The 17,821-nt window shown below is 35.3% G+C and overlaps 1 protein-coding gene across 2 annotated transcripts in view; it reads left to right on the top strand.

Annotated features, from left to right (window-relative positions):
- Nucleotides 1–17,821, top strand: part of KATNBL1 (katanin regulatory subunit B1 like 1) — an 82,337-nt gene that overhangs the window by 49,465 nt on the left and 15,051 nt on the right. For both annotated transcript variants that reach the window (XM_022587555.2, XM_089907404.1), the window contains exon 10: nt 228–17,821. This exon is cut by the window's right edge and continues 15,051 nt beyond it. In XM_022587555.2, coding sequence (XP_022443263.1) covers nt 228–260 — 33 coding nt within the window. In that variant the 3' untranslated portion in view covers nt 261–17,821. The remainder of the gene's footprint in view (nt 1–227) is intronic.

Raw genomic sequence — 17,821 nt, 5'->3', positions numbered from 1 at the left:
CACAGAAACTAAAACATTCACTAAGCACTTTGCAAACACTTATTGAGCACATGCTGTGTACTACAAAAGTGCAGATAAAATGTTGACTAAGACAAATCTTTTGCCCTCAAAAGGTCACAAAGGGAAACAGGCAAAGCTAGTGACCAAAAGGGAGAAGAAAATGGGGTGTGTGTATGTGTTGTATTTACAGTACTGGCTAATGAAATGTTTTTGTTTTATTCTCTAAGGATGTAGATGCTTATTTATTACAGTTGCATTGAGAGACTTCATCTACTAAATAGCATTTGGTTATTCAAAACACCCCTGGACTATATGATTTCCCCAAAAATGTCTCAACTGAGAACTGTGAACTGTGGAAGAAATCAAAACCATTTTTTCCTTTAAAAAGCCACATAATGAGACCACTAATGAAACGCTAAGGATCTACTTCACATTGAAGTGGAAAAATATCCAAAAGGAGCAGCTTCAACTTCAGTGAGGTGAAAGTGCACTATGAAGATTGTTCACCTTTGCTGCAATTTGGGATTTATATGGTTATTTGGTAACATTGTTTAAGAACTACTGGGTCTTAATGCAATCCTGCATACGAATATAATTTATACTATGTGAAAAATAAGACAGGACTTATTACTAGGAATTATAAAGACCAATCATCATTACTTTTTTTAAGATTGTGTTTTATAAGAAAACACTTAAATGTGTGCAGCTACTATTTTCTTATGTTGAAAAGACTTTGAAAGTTTAAACCATAGCAGATAATCAATACTAAAAGTTTTTTGTTCACACTGAGATACTGTGTATGCAGAATGCCTTAATTATTAATAAGCCAATGTGTATGATACCAATATCTGTTTAAGAAAATTAAAACCAACCATGATTCTGGCATGATAAAATCATGGAATTAAATCAGGGGTTTCCATTCATGTAGAATGTTGTTGTTTAAACTTATTCCACACCATTCTTAAAACTTGAGAATATTTTTAGTATCTCTGATTTATTTTTTTTGCCAGAATCATCATGTCGTATGTGTATGTGTTATTCCCATACATAAGAAAAAGGTGACTGTGTATTTGTATGAATGCTTAACTGGAAATGTCCATGGAGTTGGCTAATTTATATTCACTTTTTATTGTATATAGATTTCTAATATTTTCAGTTCTGTATCATTTAAGTTTTCTTCATTTGAGTAAATTCACTAAATATTTCTATTTTTTGCTTTTTTAAATTCTGATTTTATATGAATTCTGATTTTTTTTTCACTACATATGTTTAAAGAATTGCATACAATGCTTTAGAATTGTTTACACTTAGTGCTGACCTTGTATTTTAAATTCCAACACTTTACTACCTCCTCCAAAGTTTGGTATGAAATGCCAGCAGACTGTATGAGGTCTTTTTTTTTTTAATACCACTCTTAGTATCAGTGAATGTCTTAACATTCTGGAATGTCTTAACAGCTGTGTGCATTATCTTGAAAGTGGCTGGGGTTAAATGCCACTCTTGGTGGTTCATACATCATCTCATCTTTAATAAGCCTGAGAGGCGTCTGAGCAAAGATTTTGAGTAATTGAATTTCTGTGCAGTAATCCTTCCAGCACTTGAATGTAAATCTTTAACATTTATCCAATTAGCCACTACTGATATGAATCCAAAACAAGCATCTTTCTTGCTTTAAAACGTGTTATTTTTTCACTGAGTTCTATTTTTGTGTAGCTATATTTTGTATAGCTATGTATTCCTTGCAGTGAACATCAATTGTAGTAACTGGTTATTCTCTAAAGTTTTTAGATTAGAATAATTTCAGATTACTGCACTTCTGAGTTTTGAGAGTTATTTAAGAAGTCATTTTTCAGGAGATGGGAATTTGAATTGTAAACCTGTGTCATCTCTGTGAAACCTTAAGATGATGAAATACAACCCTCCTTTGTTCCTATTCCTTTTAGTTTGCACTCTCTTATCTAACAGTTTCAACCAGTCAACGCAGTTGGTGCATGGTGCTAATGAGGCTAAGGACAAGAGTTCAATCCTTTTAGGTGTTTGTTAACTGTACACACATACACAGAACTATTCATGGCTACAGATTGCACCTTCTCTTAGGTATCCATCTCACAAATTCACTCTTGGTCACAAGGAAGATGGTGTGTATAGCATAACACAAACCCTTCACCTCAAATGGAAAGATAACTCTAATAATTGGCACATGGGATACTATAGACTTTAATATTTAAAGTAATATTAAAAATAATGTAATATCTAAAATTCTGTGTCAATATAGTTTTCTCTGGGTAAGTTCAATGGCTAAACGTTGTCCTCTGAAAATCAAACTTAATCAAACTTCAGTAAAAATTAGGTACAAATACAAATGAAACATAGTAAAAAAAAAAAAAAGGTATTATCCTGTTAATGCTGAGTTTGGTTTTGTTAAAGGAGAGTAGATAATACTTCTTTTTACATACTCAGAGCCATATAAGGCAGCAGTCTTTAGCTCACAAATATTATTCAATGGCACACACTCCCAATTTCTGTTCTTGGCCTTTGCAGTTTACCTTAGTACCTACCTCTCTCAGCTACTGAGTTATGATTAGTATTAGCTGATTTTAAGACTCTTGGATAAAAGGTGTTGGATAAGTAAATATTGATGAACTCTTACGTTGTTATCAAGCCCTTCTCATGCTGTTTAATTAGAACAGTGTTGATCTCCAGAAAGAGCCAAAGAAAGTGTTTACAAAGTATTTTGGCTGTTGTATTGACCTAGATTAGGACAATTGCTGTCTGTCATCGCTCTTTTGTTGCTGTGTTGCTAAGCAGTATAACTGAAGGACTACCCAAGGTCTCTATGCCTTTCTACCTCTTCTACCTTCTTCAGTTTTCTGTTCGTGACTTTCTAACTTTGCAAGTCCAGGGACAGGTAGTTTTTTGAGATGGTAGAGGGTTATAATCAAGTAATTTGCTTCTTCTAGAGATAAAGTAAATGGTTTTATAATGAGTGTTCAGAATAAAAGTTAAAAGTTAAGAAGCAAGCCTTGTCAGATGGTTTTTAAAACTAATCTTTTGGCAGTAATTTCAAAAGTAATTGACATATATTATTTACATGAATCCTGAGGTATGAGAATTTGGATATAAATATCTATATCTACTTTGAGGGATCATTAATATCAGCACTGAACTCTAAGGGCTACTGAGGAAGTAAATCCTAATGCCCCTAAACATACTTGGTACATGTCATGTCCTAACCTTAAAAATCCTTGTGTGGGTTCAAAGCTATATATCTGGACTTTGAAATAGTTTTCTCTCAAACTTAGAACATTTCTATATTTGGCAAGTTGTTGATATAATTACTATCAATGGAAAACTAATTTGAGTAATAATTATTAGCTATTAAATGCTGATAATAGAAATTATATCTAAACGTTTATTTAGTTACTTAAGTTAGTCAAGGAGTTTGAAAAAACAAAATTTGTGTTAATATTTTGGTGGGTCATTCCCAGTTTTTTTTCTTCCTATTTAAGAACAAAATGGTAATGTCAATTGCCCTTGTTGATTTAAAGAAAAAAAAATAGAATCACAAGCAGCTGACTCAACTGGAGTGATCTATTTGGATACACTACTTATCTTTCAACACAGACTTTTATTTTCTAGATTATTTTCAGATGAAAATAGTATTGCTGGACATTTATTGGTAGGTATTTACTCCTATGTTATTCTTTCTCCCTTAATTTTTTTTTTTCTCCCTTAATTTTTAATTCTTCTAGCTATGGAAATTGTCATAGAACTTTGTGACACACTCTTCCCCCTCCTTTTTCATTCTGTAACAGGCACATAGAATAAAAAGTTCATCCTTAAACACTGTATGGTTCTAATTTGTAATATAATTTGATTGATTCAATAACAGCACCACGTATAACAATAAAAATAAATACTGCATATCATAAAACCAGGATACTGAGTACCTTTTCCAATGCTGTACTTAATATATAGAATATTGTAGTCATCATAATTTTCTCTGGGTCAGATCATTGACTTAACAGTAAATGCTAAAATCAGACTTCAGTAAAAATTAAGTACAAATACAAATATATACCACAGTATTTTCTCTTATAGACTATAATTAATCATAAAACATGAAAAGACATAGTTACTGTGTACCAGTAGTTCTATGAAAGGGCAGCCCCACAGCTGCCAGTATTTTTTATAGCAATGCTTATTATATATTCTTTGATATACAGAATTACTATTCTCTGAACTACGAAGAAGTTTTCTGTTGGTAGATGCCATGAGTCTAGATAAGGAGTCAGCCCCCAAATGTGCATTGTGTTCAAGTTCTGTGCTTTACAGTAGTCTGTATTTTCATTGAGATTTAAACCAGGATTTTTTTTTTAAAGGTCCTGGACCTGGCCAAGACGGTTGTGACACTATGGATTTATACAAAAGCTCAGAAGAGTTGATCCAGCTAGAGTGAGAGTCCTGGGATACACTGAATTGCTACAATTACTAGCTTCTAGAATTACTGTATTGCATTTATTAACCAAACTTGCAACATGGGGCCTGGATTGGAATTAGACTTCACTTTCCAGAAGTCAGGAGCAGAATTTGCATCCATTTACTTTTCTACTTTCATTTGAAAAAGAAAGGGGAAGGAGGAGAAAGAGAGAGAAATGTAAAAACTTCATTAGACCTCTGCATGAATTAGTTGAACCAGTGAATGAGGACCTGCATCACCTATCATTTGCCCTGCAGTAGCCCGCTGGTTCCTCTGTACCCATGTAGCTTAGGCCCAACGACAGCAAGAGAAATGCAAGTTAACAACCTTCCTTTTAGGTAGGTTCCAAAGCTTACAAAAGGTTTAGAAGATGCTTATCTTCCCCCCCTTTGCCATCCAGATTCCTTTCCCCTTACTTAGAATATAGATGACAAGAAATCAGTGAAGGGGAGAAACCAGTTCACTTTTCAATCTCTTGAAAGCCCCCCCCACGCCGCCTCTCCCTTAGACATAGGTATTCTTCAAGGTTCTGTCTTAGGTTCTTTTCTCTTCTCCCTCTACCATTTCCCTGAAAAAAACATTGTTTATTCCCATGGCGTCCTTTGTCATCCACATTAATTGTTCTCATTTGGGGAACAGAAGGGAGGTCATTTTTTGACTGATCAAATAGGCATAGATCTTTTTTTTTTTAAGGTTGAGAAAACACTGAATTGTATGTTTATCACTCTCAAATGTATATCTTGCTCTAAACCCAACTCAGCACATACACTATATATCCAATTGCCTACTGGTAACATCCACTGGGATTATCTTGTAGACATCCTAAATAAAGTGTATCCAGAATTGACCTCATTCTCCACCTCCACTCCCTTGCCCCGAACCTGCCACCAACCCCCTCTCCTACCACCACTCAGGGAGATAAAAGTGTTGTGTCTGGGTGTTGGATTTCCATTCTCATTGAGTATTCCTAATATCAACAATTATCAAGCCACAACCCCATGAGTCATCTTTGAATCATCTCCAAATCGCTCATCACATCCTGTTGGTACAGCCCCCTAAATTTCTCTCATTTTGCCGTATCCCTCCACTTCTGCCATTACTTAGTCCACATTATTCCAGCAGCCTCCTGACTTCCCTCTCTGGCATTCGTCCCGCATCCCTACAACCTATTCTCCACACATGCTCCCCCAGAATAGTCTATAGAGCACACATTTTTACCGTGTCACTCCTTAAGGCCACTTAGGAGAGAGTCTAAACAGTATCGTTTACAATCTCGACTGCCACCTTTCTCCCTTCCCCTCCCGATGCTCTAGCTAGAATGAACTTGTTTCAGTTTCTGAAAAACATTACACTTCCTCTGCAAGGGTTGTTTGCCTGAACACTCTTCTCCCAAAGTTCACCCATTTATCATGTTCTTAGCCTTCAGGTCTTAGCTTAAACACAGTATTTCTCGGAGACTTCTCTGAAGCCTCTTCAGCTGTTAGAGGACTCTGCCACAAGTCTTTCACCTCAACCCTGTTTTTAACTCTGTGTAGTGTATTGTAATTGCTTATTATCTGTCTTCCCAGGTAGACTGATAGCTTTATGAGGCCAGGGTCTGTGTTCTCTGTCATATCCCCAGTACCTAGCATTTACCTAGCCTACCAGTAGTAGGCATTTAATTCTTAGGAATAAAAATGCAAGGGTGTGGCATCTTTGGGCATACACTGTGGGAGGAAGTAATTTAGTAGTCCAAAGCTATTGTGCGATAGCATAGCAGCTAAAAATGAGTAGTTATAGAATCAAAATATCCAATTTTCTTCTCTTGCTTTTTTGTTTTATGGAACTGGTTTATAAATGTTCATGCTGCAACAAAATACAGCCTTAGCTAAAATGTGTTTCTTTTTTTAATTATTTTTGGCTGTGTTGGGTCTCGTTTCTGTGCAAGGGCTTTCTCTAGTTGTGGTGAGCGGGGGCTACTCTTCATCGCGGTGCGCGGGCCTCTCACTGTCGCGGCCTCTCTTGTTACGGAGCACAGGCTCCAGAAGCGCAGGCTCAGTAATTGTGGCTCACGGACCCAGTTGCTGCGCGGCATATGGGATCCTCCCAGACCAGGGCTCGAACCCGTGTCCCCTGCATTGGCAGGCAGACTCAACCACTGCACCACCAGGGAAGACCCATGTTTGATTCTTAAAAGATGTTACATTTATTTCTCTATGGTATGGTTTTACACTCCACACAAGACCCACACAAGTAAGGACCATCTATAAAGTTCAAAATTAAGGTATTTTCATGTAATGCGTAAAATACATAAATTTTCCTGGAATTGATGTTTTGTGTTTCTCTTCTGCTTTTATCTTAAAACAGCTGAGAATCATGTGAGGTTTTTTTTCTATTCCTTTTTGAATTACAATAGTAGTTCATACTTACTTTTGAAAATAGAATAAGAAAAAGAAGAAAATTAAATACCCATAATCTCATCCACCTAGAGAGGAACCACTGTGTCTATCTTTCCAGATTTTATTCCATATGTATGCATATTTTTAATGCAAATGGATTCATACTCTACATACTGATGTTTGGTATATTGTCTCCTACTTTCCATATCCTGGAAAGCTTGAAGGTAACTGAAAAACTTTTTTTGCCTATTAAAGCTATGTGTTAAAAGCTATTAATTTCTTTGGGGAAATTGGAAGAGGTGAAAAAATATTTGAGAATTACCTTTGAAGAATTTTTACTATAGGATTCTGTTTTGTTTGACCATTACTAATCATTATGTACTTTTAAAAAAATTTTATTTTAGGAAGAGAGCTTATAAGGAAAAAGAATATAATTTTCTGTATTTTGAAAAGAAACATAGGTTTGTTTAAATGATTCTAAGTATTTTGGAACAAAATTTCAAAATTTCAACTTCTACTGTAGTGTATTTCCCCTAGCCATCAAACTTAATTTTCTGAATAAATAGTAGTTTAGTCCTTATTTATGAAACTGACATAACATTAAGCAGTACTATAAATGTTGAGTCAGTATAGAACTAAGATTTGATATTTAAGATTCAGCCCTATCCAAATAAATCAATTCCAAATAACCTCTCTCTTAAAACATTTTCGACAAAGAGTCCATCTAATGAGGTGCTTCTAAGTGAATAATTTTCTCTTCTGCCTAAATAATTGTTCGTTAGATTCTGTATTCTTAAATAAAAAGTAATCATTGCACTCTGTCCAGGAAGAAAATCACTTAATGCTGGAAATGGAGAAAAAATTAATGGTGAATAGGAACAGAGGTAGGTAAAGCTAGTTAATTATACATACACATACACACATATATATATAATGTGAATATTACCCTATGCCTAGGATCAACCTATTATCCTATGCTGTGATCAACCATAAAGATTATTATATCTTTATGCAGAGTAAAGGGAGGGGGGTTTTCTTACAAATGGACACATAAATGACTTTTATTGAATGAACAGTCTCCAGTAATGGTTTAGTGTGTTTACACTGCTAACTAGGTGAAATTCCTTAGTCTTCATCAACTCGCAAGATCACACTTTATATTGGCTTGCTTTCACAAAGAGCCATTTAAATGTTTGTTTTAAAGAACAGCAATAAAATTTTATTCTCCACATTATTTGAAAAGTTATTGGTGATTTAACCTAGTATAGTTTTGAAAAGTTGTTGGTGATTTAACCTAGTATAGTTTTGTTTTCTTTGACTTGGCACTTTTAAAGCCAATTAACAGCAAAAGAGATCAATAGAAAGTTATTTAGTACCCTTCTAATTAATAATTTTTGAACATTCGAATATAACATTTTGTCATTTATGAGCTTTTTAAAATAAAGACAATTTTTAAAGGTGACTGGATAGCAACTGAAACAAACCTAACATGTTAGGCTTTCAAGAATGTCTGATAATATTGATTCAGGGCCATGTTATTGTTGCCTTAGTCTAATAATTTAATCAGTAATTTCTGCTTAGTCAGAATGTAGTTAGATTATTGTGTATAATGACTTCATTCTACAAGTCTTCAAAATATGAAATAGCAAAAGTTTCTCATGATAACTAGAAATTATAGATTGGTCAAATTATTTAAAGTAATTTTCTGTAAATTTTATTATTTATTGACGTAAGTTTGGATTTAAATAGGGAAAACTATAGTTATAATAATCAACATGTGTTTGTGTAATCTTCAAGAGAGTAGCTAATGTTTTAGAAAAGTATGAAACCATATACTTAAGATTTTCTTGGACGAATGATACACTTTTGCAATTTGAACTAAATGAAAATAATGACTTTCTTTTTCCGCTTTTATGAGGTAGTAGGACCTATTAATTCCTTGCAAATACAAGTCAATACGGGAGGACTCAGTTATAAGATTTGTGTTTAAATGACACAGCTTAGTGCTTTTTTTTACATGTTAATTCAGCTGTTGACTAGTGTATTTGAGGAACTGTATTATATCTTTGAAATCAAATACTTTAATTAAAAGATATTTATAAAATATACACAGCTTCCATGAGCTGCTTGTAGCAGCTGGCCCACGCGCATTTGTCAAATCACATGTGGGAGTTTCACGTCTGCTACTTTTACCTCTTGATCATTCTTTTCCACCTCTTTTAAGTAAAAAGCAACAGCTGACTATATGGAAGGAATAGCTTCCTCAAATACATACTAGTAATATTTATTAGTAGTGATCTAAGTAAATTGTAACACTGATAGTTTAGAAATATATGTACACAACCACTATAAACAAAATGTTTACAAATACCAAAGAAACACTTGGTTCAACATTCAACAATTAAGTTGTTAACAAGTGTTTAAATTTTTATAAAGTAGAATCTGTGGAATATTTTTTTCCTCAAGAAAGACTAATACAAATTTTTTTTCTCCTGTTACTCATTCTGATTATACAGCTCCCTAAAAGTCATATTTCAAGTAAGTTTCCTAAAACTTCTATTGGAAAATTAAAAAGTTGGTTTTATGTCCCAATGGATGCTGACAGGTATGATTGAGGCTATGTCTAAAGTTCTCTGTTTACTATATGTCATTGTTTCCAGATGCTAAACAGAGGCTTTAAGCTGTCAGATACCCAGTGGGTAATAAGATGTCAGCTGATTGAGGTAGTGAGGCCATCCATAATCAACAGGTTACTTGCTATATGCTTGTTGATGTTAAGCAGAAAGGTTAGATACAGTCCCTGTCCTCAAAGAGTTGTTTTAAAATACTATATAAATGTACCATGATTCTAAAACCATACTATTGGGAAAGACTTTGAAAGATTTAGTTATTATCTATACGTTTTAGGGTGACTGACATGTAAGCAATTTCATACTCAAATGCATAAGGTAGTATAATGAACATTTTAGTGTTTTTTTTCTTTATGTAGTGTATGTTACTTTTTACTAGATGACTAGCTGCAGAGGAGGGAAGCTATTTGCCCTGGTGTCAATAGATGACTCAGACCTTTATAATCGAAACCCAAGTAATGATTAAGCTTAAAAGAGAGTTTTGTGTACCATGGCCATTCCTGTTTATTTCTAAGTTAGATGTATGATATTTATACTTATGTATTATTCTGCTGCTTTCAGCTGAATGCTCTGTATATATCAGTTAAATCCATTTGGTCTAATGTATAATTTAAGGCCAGTGTTTCCTTATTGATTTTTTGTCTGGATGATCTGTCCATTGATGTAAGTTGGGTGTTAAAGTCCTCTACTGTTATTGTGTTACTATTGATTTCTCCTTTTATGTCAGTTAATATTTGTCTTATATATTTAAGTGCTTCTATGTTGGGTGCATATATATTTACAATTGTTATATCTTCTTGAATTGATCCCTTGCTCATTATGTAGTGCCTTTCTTTGTCTCTTGTAACAGTCTTTATTCTAAAGTCTATTTTGTCTGATATAAGTATTGCTACTCTGGCTTTCTTTTAATTTCCATTTGCATGGAATACCTTTTTCCATCCTCTTACTTTCAGTCTGTCTGTTTCTTTTGAGGTGAGGCAGCATATATATGGGTCTTGTTTTTGTATACATTCAGCCACTCTGTGTCTTTTAGCTGGAGCATTTAGTCCATTTACATTTAAGGCAATTATCAATATGTATGTTCTTACCACTGTTTGTTAATTCTTTTGGATTTGTTTTTGTAGGTCTTTTTTCCCCCTTCTTTTTTCTTCTTTTGTGATTCAATGACTATGTTTAGTGTTATAATTGATATATAGAGAGCATCTTATCCAAAAGCAACAGAATATACATGAAATGTCCTCCAGGATAGATCACATGCTAGGCCACAAAACAAGCCTCAGTAAATTTAAGAAAATGAAATCATATCAAGCATCTTTTCTGGCCACAATGATGTGAAACTAGAAATCAGCTACAGGGAAAAACTGCAAAAACATCCCCAAAACAAATATGTGTTGGCTAAGCAATATGCTACTAAAAAACCAATGGATCACTGAAGAAATCAAAAAATCTAGAGACAAATGAAAACGAAAACACAACAATCCAAAACCTATGGGATGCAGCAGAAACAGCTCTATGAGGGAATTTTATAGCAGTACAAGCTTACCTCAGGAAACAAAAATTTCAAACCACCTAACCTTACACCTAAAGCATCTAGAAAAAGAAGAACAAAACCCAAAGTTAGTAGAAGGAAAGAAATCATAAAAATCAGAAATAAATGAAAGAGACTAAACAATAGAAAAGATTAATGAAACTAAAACCTGGTTCTTTGAAAAGATAAACAAAATTGATAAACCTTTAGCCAGACTCATCAAGAAAAAAAGGGAGAGGGCCCAAATGAATAAAATGAGAAATGAAAAAGAAGTTACAACTGACACAACAGAAATACAAAGGATCTTAAGAGACTACTGTGAGCAACCATATGCCAATAAAATGGGCAACCTAGAAGAAATGGACAAATTCTTAGGCACAATCTCCCAATACTGAACCAAGAAGAAATAGAAAATATGAACAGACCAATCACAAGTACTGAAATTGAATCAGTAATTTTAAAACTTCCATCAAACAAAAGTCCAGGGTCAGATGGCTTCACAGGTGAATTCTACCAAACATTTAGAGAAGAGTTAACACCTATCCTTTTGAAACTATCCCAAAAAGTTGCAGAAGAAGGAACACTTCTGAACTCATTCTATGAGGCCAGCATCACCCTGATACCAAAACCTTACAAAGATATCACAGAAAAGAAAATTACAGGCCAATGTCACTGATGAACATAGATGCAAAAATCCTCAACAAAATAGTAGCAAACTGACTCCAACAGTATATTAAAAGGATCATACACCATGATCGAGTGGGATTTATTCCAGAGCTGCAAGGATTTTTCAATATCCGCAAATTAACCAGTTTAACAAAAAATTAACAAAAGATTAAAACCATATGATCATCTCAACAGATGCAGAAGAAGCTTTTGCTAAAATTCAACATCAATTTTTGATTTAAAAAAAAAAACCTCTTCAGAAAATAGGCATACATGGAACATACCTCAACTTAATAAAGGCCATATATGACAGACCCACAGCTAACATCATACTCAATGATGAAAAACTAAAAACATTTTCTCTAAGATATGAACAAGAGAAGGATACCCACTCTCACTTTTATTCAACATAGTTTTGGAAGTCCTAGTCACAGCAATCAGAGAAGAAAAAGATAAAACAAGAATCCAAATAGGAAGGGAAGAAGTAAAACTGTCACTGTTTGCAGATGACACAATACCATACATAGAAAATCCTAAAGACACCACCCAGAAAACCACTAGATCTCATCAATGAATTTAGTAAAGTTACAGGGTACAAAAATAATATACAGAAATCTGTTGCATTTCTATATACTAACCATGAGATATCAGAAGGAGAAATTAAGGAAATAATCCTATTTACCATCACATCAAAAAGGATAAAATACCTAGGAACAAATCTACCTAAGGAGGAAAAAACCTGCACTCAGAAAATTATCAGACACTGATGAAAGAAACTGAGGGCAACACAAACAAATGGAAAGATGTAACATGTTTTTGAATTTTAAAATGACCATACTGGGACTTCCCTGGTGATGCAAGCAGTTAGGAATCCGCCTGCCAGTGCAGGGTTCAAGCCCTGGTCTGGGAAGATCCCACATGCCACAGAGCAACTAAGCCTGTGTGCCACAGCTACTGAAGCCCGTGTGCCTAGAGCCTGTGCTCCGCAACAAGAGAAGCCACCGCAATGAGAAGCCTGCAAACCGCAATGAAGAGTTGTCCCCACACACTGCAACTAGAGAAAGCCCGTGTGCAGCAACGAAGACCCAACACAGCCATAAATAAATAAATAAAATAAATTTATATTTTAAAAAATGACCATACTACCCAAGACAACCTACAGATTCAATGTAATCCCTATCATAATACCAATGGCATTTTTAAATAGAACTAGAACAAATAATTTAAAGATGTGTATGGAAACACAAAAGACCCCAAACAGCCAAAACAATCGACAACAAAGAATAGAGCTGGAGGAATCACACTCCTTGACTTTGGACTATACTACAAAGCTACAGTAATCAAAACAGTATGGTATTGGCACAGAAGCAGGCACATAGATCAATGGAACAGAATAGAGAGCCCAGAAATGAACCCACCTTTATATGATCAGTTAATCTACAGCAAAGGAAGCAAGAACATACAATGGAGAAAAGACAGTCTCTTCAACAAGTTTTGGGAAAACTGGACAGCTACATGTAAAAGAATGAAATTAAAACATTCTCTAACACCATATACAAAAATAAAGTCAAAATGGATACTATAAAACTCCTTGAGAAAACATAGGCAGAACAATCTCACATAAATCACAGCAATGTAAAACCAGATAGTATAAAATTCCTATAGGAAAGCATGGGCAGATCACTCTTTGACATAAATCTCAGTGATATCTTTTTGGATCCATCTCCTAAAGCAAAGAAAATAAAAGCAAATAAACGGACCTAATTAAACTTAAAATCTTTTGCACAGCAAAGGAAACCATCGACAAAATGAAAAGACAGTCTACTGAATGGGAGAAAATATTCGCAAATAATGTGACCTATAAAGGGATTAATATCCAACATATATAAGCAACTCACACAACTTAACATCAAAAAAAAAAACCACAATTAAAAAATGGGCAGAAGAACTGAATGGACATCTTTCCAAAGAGGAAATGCAGATGGCCAACAGGCACATGAAACAATGCTCAACGTTGCTGATCATAACAGAAATGCAAATCAAAACCATAATTAGATATCACCTCACACCTGTCAGAATGGCTGTCATCAAAAAGAACACAAATGACAAATGTTGGAGAGGATGTGAGAAAAGGAATCCCTCACACACTTCTGGTGGGAATGTAAATTAGTGCAGCCACTGTGGAAAACTATGGAGGTTTCTCAAAACACTAAAAATGGAACTACCATATGACCCAGCACTTCCACTCCTGGGTATATTGTATATCTGAAAAAAACAAAAACACTAATTTGAAACAATTCATGCAACCCAGTGTTTCTAGCAGCATTATTTACAATTGCCAAGATATGGAAGTAACCTAAGTGTCTATCAACAGATAAAAGGATAAAGATGTGGCATATATATACACACACATACATACACACACAATGGAATACTACTCAGCTACAAAAAAGAACTAAATTTTGCCATTTGCAGCAACATGGATGAACTTGGAGGGTATTATGCTAAGTGGCATAAGTCATACAGAGAAAGACAAATACTGTATGATATCACTTATGTGGAGTCTAAAAAATAAAACCAACTAGTGAATATAACAAAAAAGCAGACTCAGATATAGAGAACAAATTATTCGTTACCAGTGGGTAGAGGGAAGGAGGGAAGGGTAATGTAGGAGTAGGGGAGTAAGAGGTACAAACTATTGTGCATAAAATAAATTAGCTACAAGCATATATTGTATAACATGGAGAATATAGCTAATATTTTATAATAACTAAAGGAGTATAACCTTTAAAAATTTTGAATTGCTGTATTGTACACCTGTGGCATACAATATTATTCAGCAAGTATACTTCAATTAAAATAACATATGCCTATGTATTAGTTAATTGTCCATATTGATGTTTTTGAGTACTGGCTTTGAGTACAGGTGAAGTACTGGCATCCAGTGGACTAAGGTACAACTTTAAAGGACATTTTGTCTTGGGTTCTTTCCACCCTTCCCTGCATACTATGACTTGTTTAATGAGTAGATGCTGGGACGTTTTCCTTACAAGAACTTGACCCAGAAGAACTCTTGATTACATTTCCAGATCATTTTTAAACATTTTAATTTTTTACATCTTTATTGAGGTATAATTGATATACCAAAACTGCACATATTTAATGCATACAATTTGATGTTTATCATACCACAATCAAAAAATAAGCATCCATGGGATTTCCCTGGAAGTCCAGTGGTTAAGACTTCACCTTCCAATGCATGGGGTGCAGGTTTGATCACTGGTCAGGGAGCTAAGATCCCACATGCCTTGGGGCCAGAAAAACATAAAACAGAAGCAATATTGTAACAAACTCAATAAAGACTTTAAAAATCATCCACATCAAAAAAAAATCTTAAAAAAAAGCATCCATCACCTCCAAAAATTTCCTTGTGACCTTTTTGTGTGTGTGTGTGTGTGGCAAGAAATACACTCTTATCAAAATTTTAAGCGCACAGGACTTCCCTGGTGGTGCAGTGGTTAAGAATCTGCCTGCTAATGCAGGGGACACAGGTTCGAGCCCTGGTCTGGGAAGATCCCACATGCTGTGGAGCAACTAAGCCCGTGCGCCACAATTGCTGAACCTGAGCTCTAGAGCCCACGAGCCGCAACTACTGAAGCCCACATGCCTAGAGCCCGTGCTCCACAACCAGAGAAGCCACCACAATGAGAAGCCAGCGCACTGCAACAAAGTGTAGCCCCCGTTCGGCACAACTAGAGAAAGCCCATGTGCAGCAATGAAGACCCAACGCAACCAAAATTAATTAATTTTAAAAATATTTGAAGTGCACAGTACAGCATTATTCACAATAGCCAAGATAAGGAAACAAGCCAAATGTGCACTGACAGATGAATTTGCTGTATACTTACAATGGAATATTAACTCAGCCTTAAAAAAGAAGAAAATCCTACCATTTGCAACAACATGGTTGGACCTGAAGACATGCTAGGTGAAATAACTCATTCTCAGAAAGACAAATACTACATGATGCCACTTCTATGAGGTATTTAAAATAACCAAACTTAAAGAAGAAGAAAATAATGATGGTTACCAGGGGGTGGGGGGGAGGGGGAAAATGGAGACTAGTTGTTCAATGAGTGTAAAGTTACAGTTATACAAGATTAATATGTTCTAGAGGTCTGCTGTACAACATAGTGCCTATAGTTAACAATAATTGTCTCATTTAACCATTAATACCTTTGGAAGCTGAGGAGAATGCGCCCTTAAAGAAACTAATTCAAATTTTTGCTAAAAATATTCTTTTCACCTTCCTTTTTGATATTTTGCTTTTTAATTTTTTTTCCACATGTCATGAACATCCTTGTTCATATTCATTTAGATTGTAAATTGCTAGGCTCCATGTGCCCTCAGTGCTTGTGTCCTGTATCATCTGAGTAAATGGCTGCTTGGTAAATTCTAAGTATCTGTTTTTCGCTTTTTCTTTCCTGAATTGTTGTATCAACATTCTTTCTAAATGGCTACTTTTGGCTCTTCAGAGAATAGTCCCATTTTAATTATAAATGGTTTGTAAAAGCAAAACTGTAGCTCTCCTTTGGGTTTGTCATGCCATTATCTTTTATAGAAAGTTATGTATAAATTAGGCAAAATCATAGCCTTTAAGTATACCAACAACTCACCTCCTCCCTGAGATAACTATTTTAGCTAAAATACCATTGCCTCGTGAAACTGGCATTGTACAGTGGTTATGCAATGACTGCAGATTGCATTCCTAATGCACAAGATGAAGCCGTATGCCAAAACCCCCTCTGCAGGGGTGTGGTTAGCCTGAAATAAATACATTCCCTGAACTACCTCAAATGAAATTGCTGAACTTTTCATTCCAAAGTTGCTTATATTCTGGGGAATTTGAGTTTTTCCTTTTAAGGATTCAGAAGGAAGCTGTTCCTTAGCACATGCAGAGTCACAAGTAGTGTGGCAGAGGGGAAAGAGTACTGGATTAGGATCAGGGGACCCTGAGTTTTAAACACTTGAAAACAGGCTCAGAGAGATTATCAGGTGAAGTAGTTTTCATTTTGTGGATTAGGAGAAATGGGTCTGACTTTAGCTCAATACCCAAAATAATAATTAACTCTGGTCCATGACAATTAGTCCTCAGCATGCTATACAACTTCTGCTTTGGCTCCACAGAGAAAAAATATCTTGATAAAGCTATGTCAAATTTGGTTTGGAAAGGCAGATTTACACACCGTTTTATATCAACTGAGACTTCTTTTTTAATATTTCTGAATGCTGTGCCAGAAAATGAGCTAAATCCTTAATCCTTAATAAGCTTAGCTCCTTCACTGTAGCCTGATCTTCCCATTTTTTGTATGTTAAGATATTAAAGGCCTCAATAAATACACAACAGCTAGCTGATTAGTTTTAAGTTTCTGTATTTATAGAAATATTACAACACTTTATTTGCAAGAGTACTCAATAAATGCATTGCCTTCTAACAGGATTTGCTGAGTCACTTGATTCGGTTTGTGATCCCTTCAGCCCTTTTAGGGACTGCGTTGGGTCACCGTTGCTGTGCATGGGCTTTCTCTAGTTGGGGTGAGCGGGGGCTACTCTTTGTTGTGCGCGGGCTTCTCATTGCGGTGGCTTCTCTTGTTGAGGAGCATGGGCTCTAGGCGTACGGGCTTCTGCAGTAGTGGCACGTGGGCTCAGTAGTTGTGGCTTGCGGGCTCTAGAGCACAGGCTCAATAGTTGTGGTGCACGGGCTTAGTTGCTCCGCGGCATGTGGGATCTTCCCAGACCAGGGCTTGAACCTGTGTCCCCTGCATTAGCAGGCAGGTTCTTAACCACTGTGCCACCAGGGAAGTCCCTTGCAGCTTTACCTTAATAAACATTTTTCTAATCATTTGACTTCTTGTTGATACTGTGCATATGTATGTCTTATTGAAGATCAGAAGTGATAATGCTGAGGAACACAAATATTTCACCCTTTTTAGAAGCCCTTGTTTTAATTGAAGGCCCTCAGAAGAAAAAGTTTCTGGAGATGATGATATCTAACACTTACTGACTACTAACTGTGTGCCAAGCAGTGATCTGAGCACTTTACATGTATTGATGTTAACTCATTTTGTCCTCACAGCCA

This window comes from Delphinapterus leucas, chromosome 2 (genome assembly GCF_059928025.1).
Source record: "Delphinapterus leucas isolate spDelLeu-1000000601 "Yukka" chromosome 2, BTC_Dleu_Yukka2, whole genome shotgun sequence".
Lineage (NCBI taxonomy): Eukaryota > Metazoa > Chordata > Mammalia > Artiodactyla > Monodontidae > Delphinapterus > Delphinapterus leucas.
Note: the sequence above shows the minus strand (reverse complement) of the source record. Positions and strands in the feature narration are given on the sequence as shown.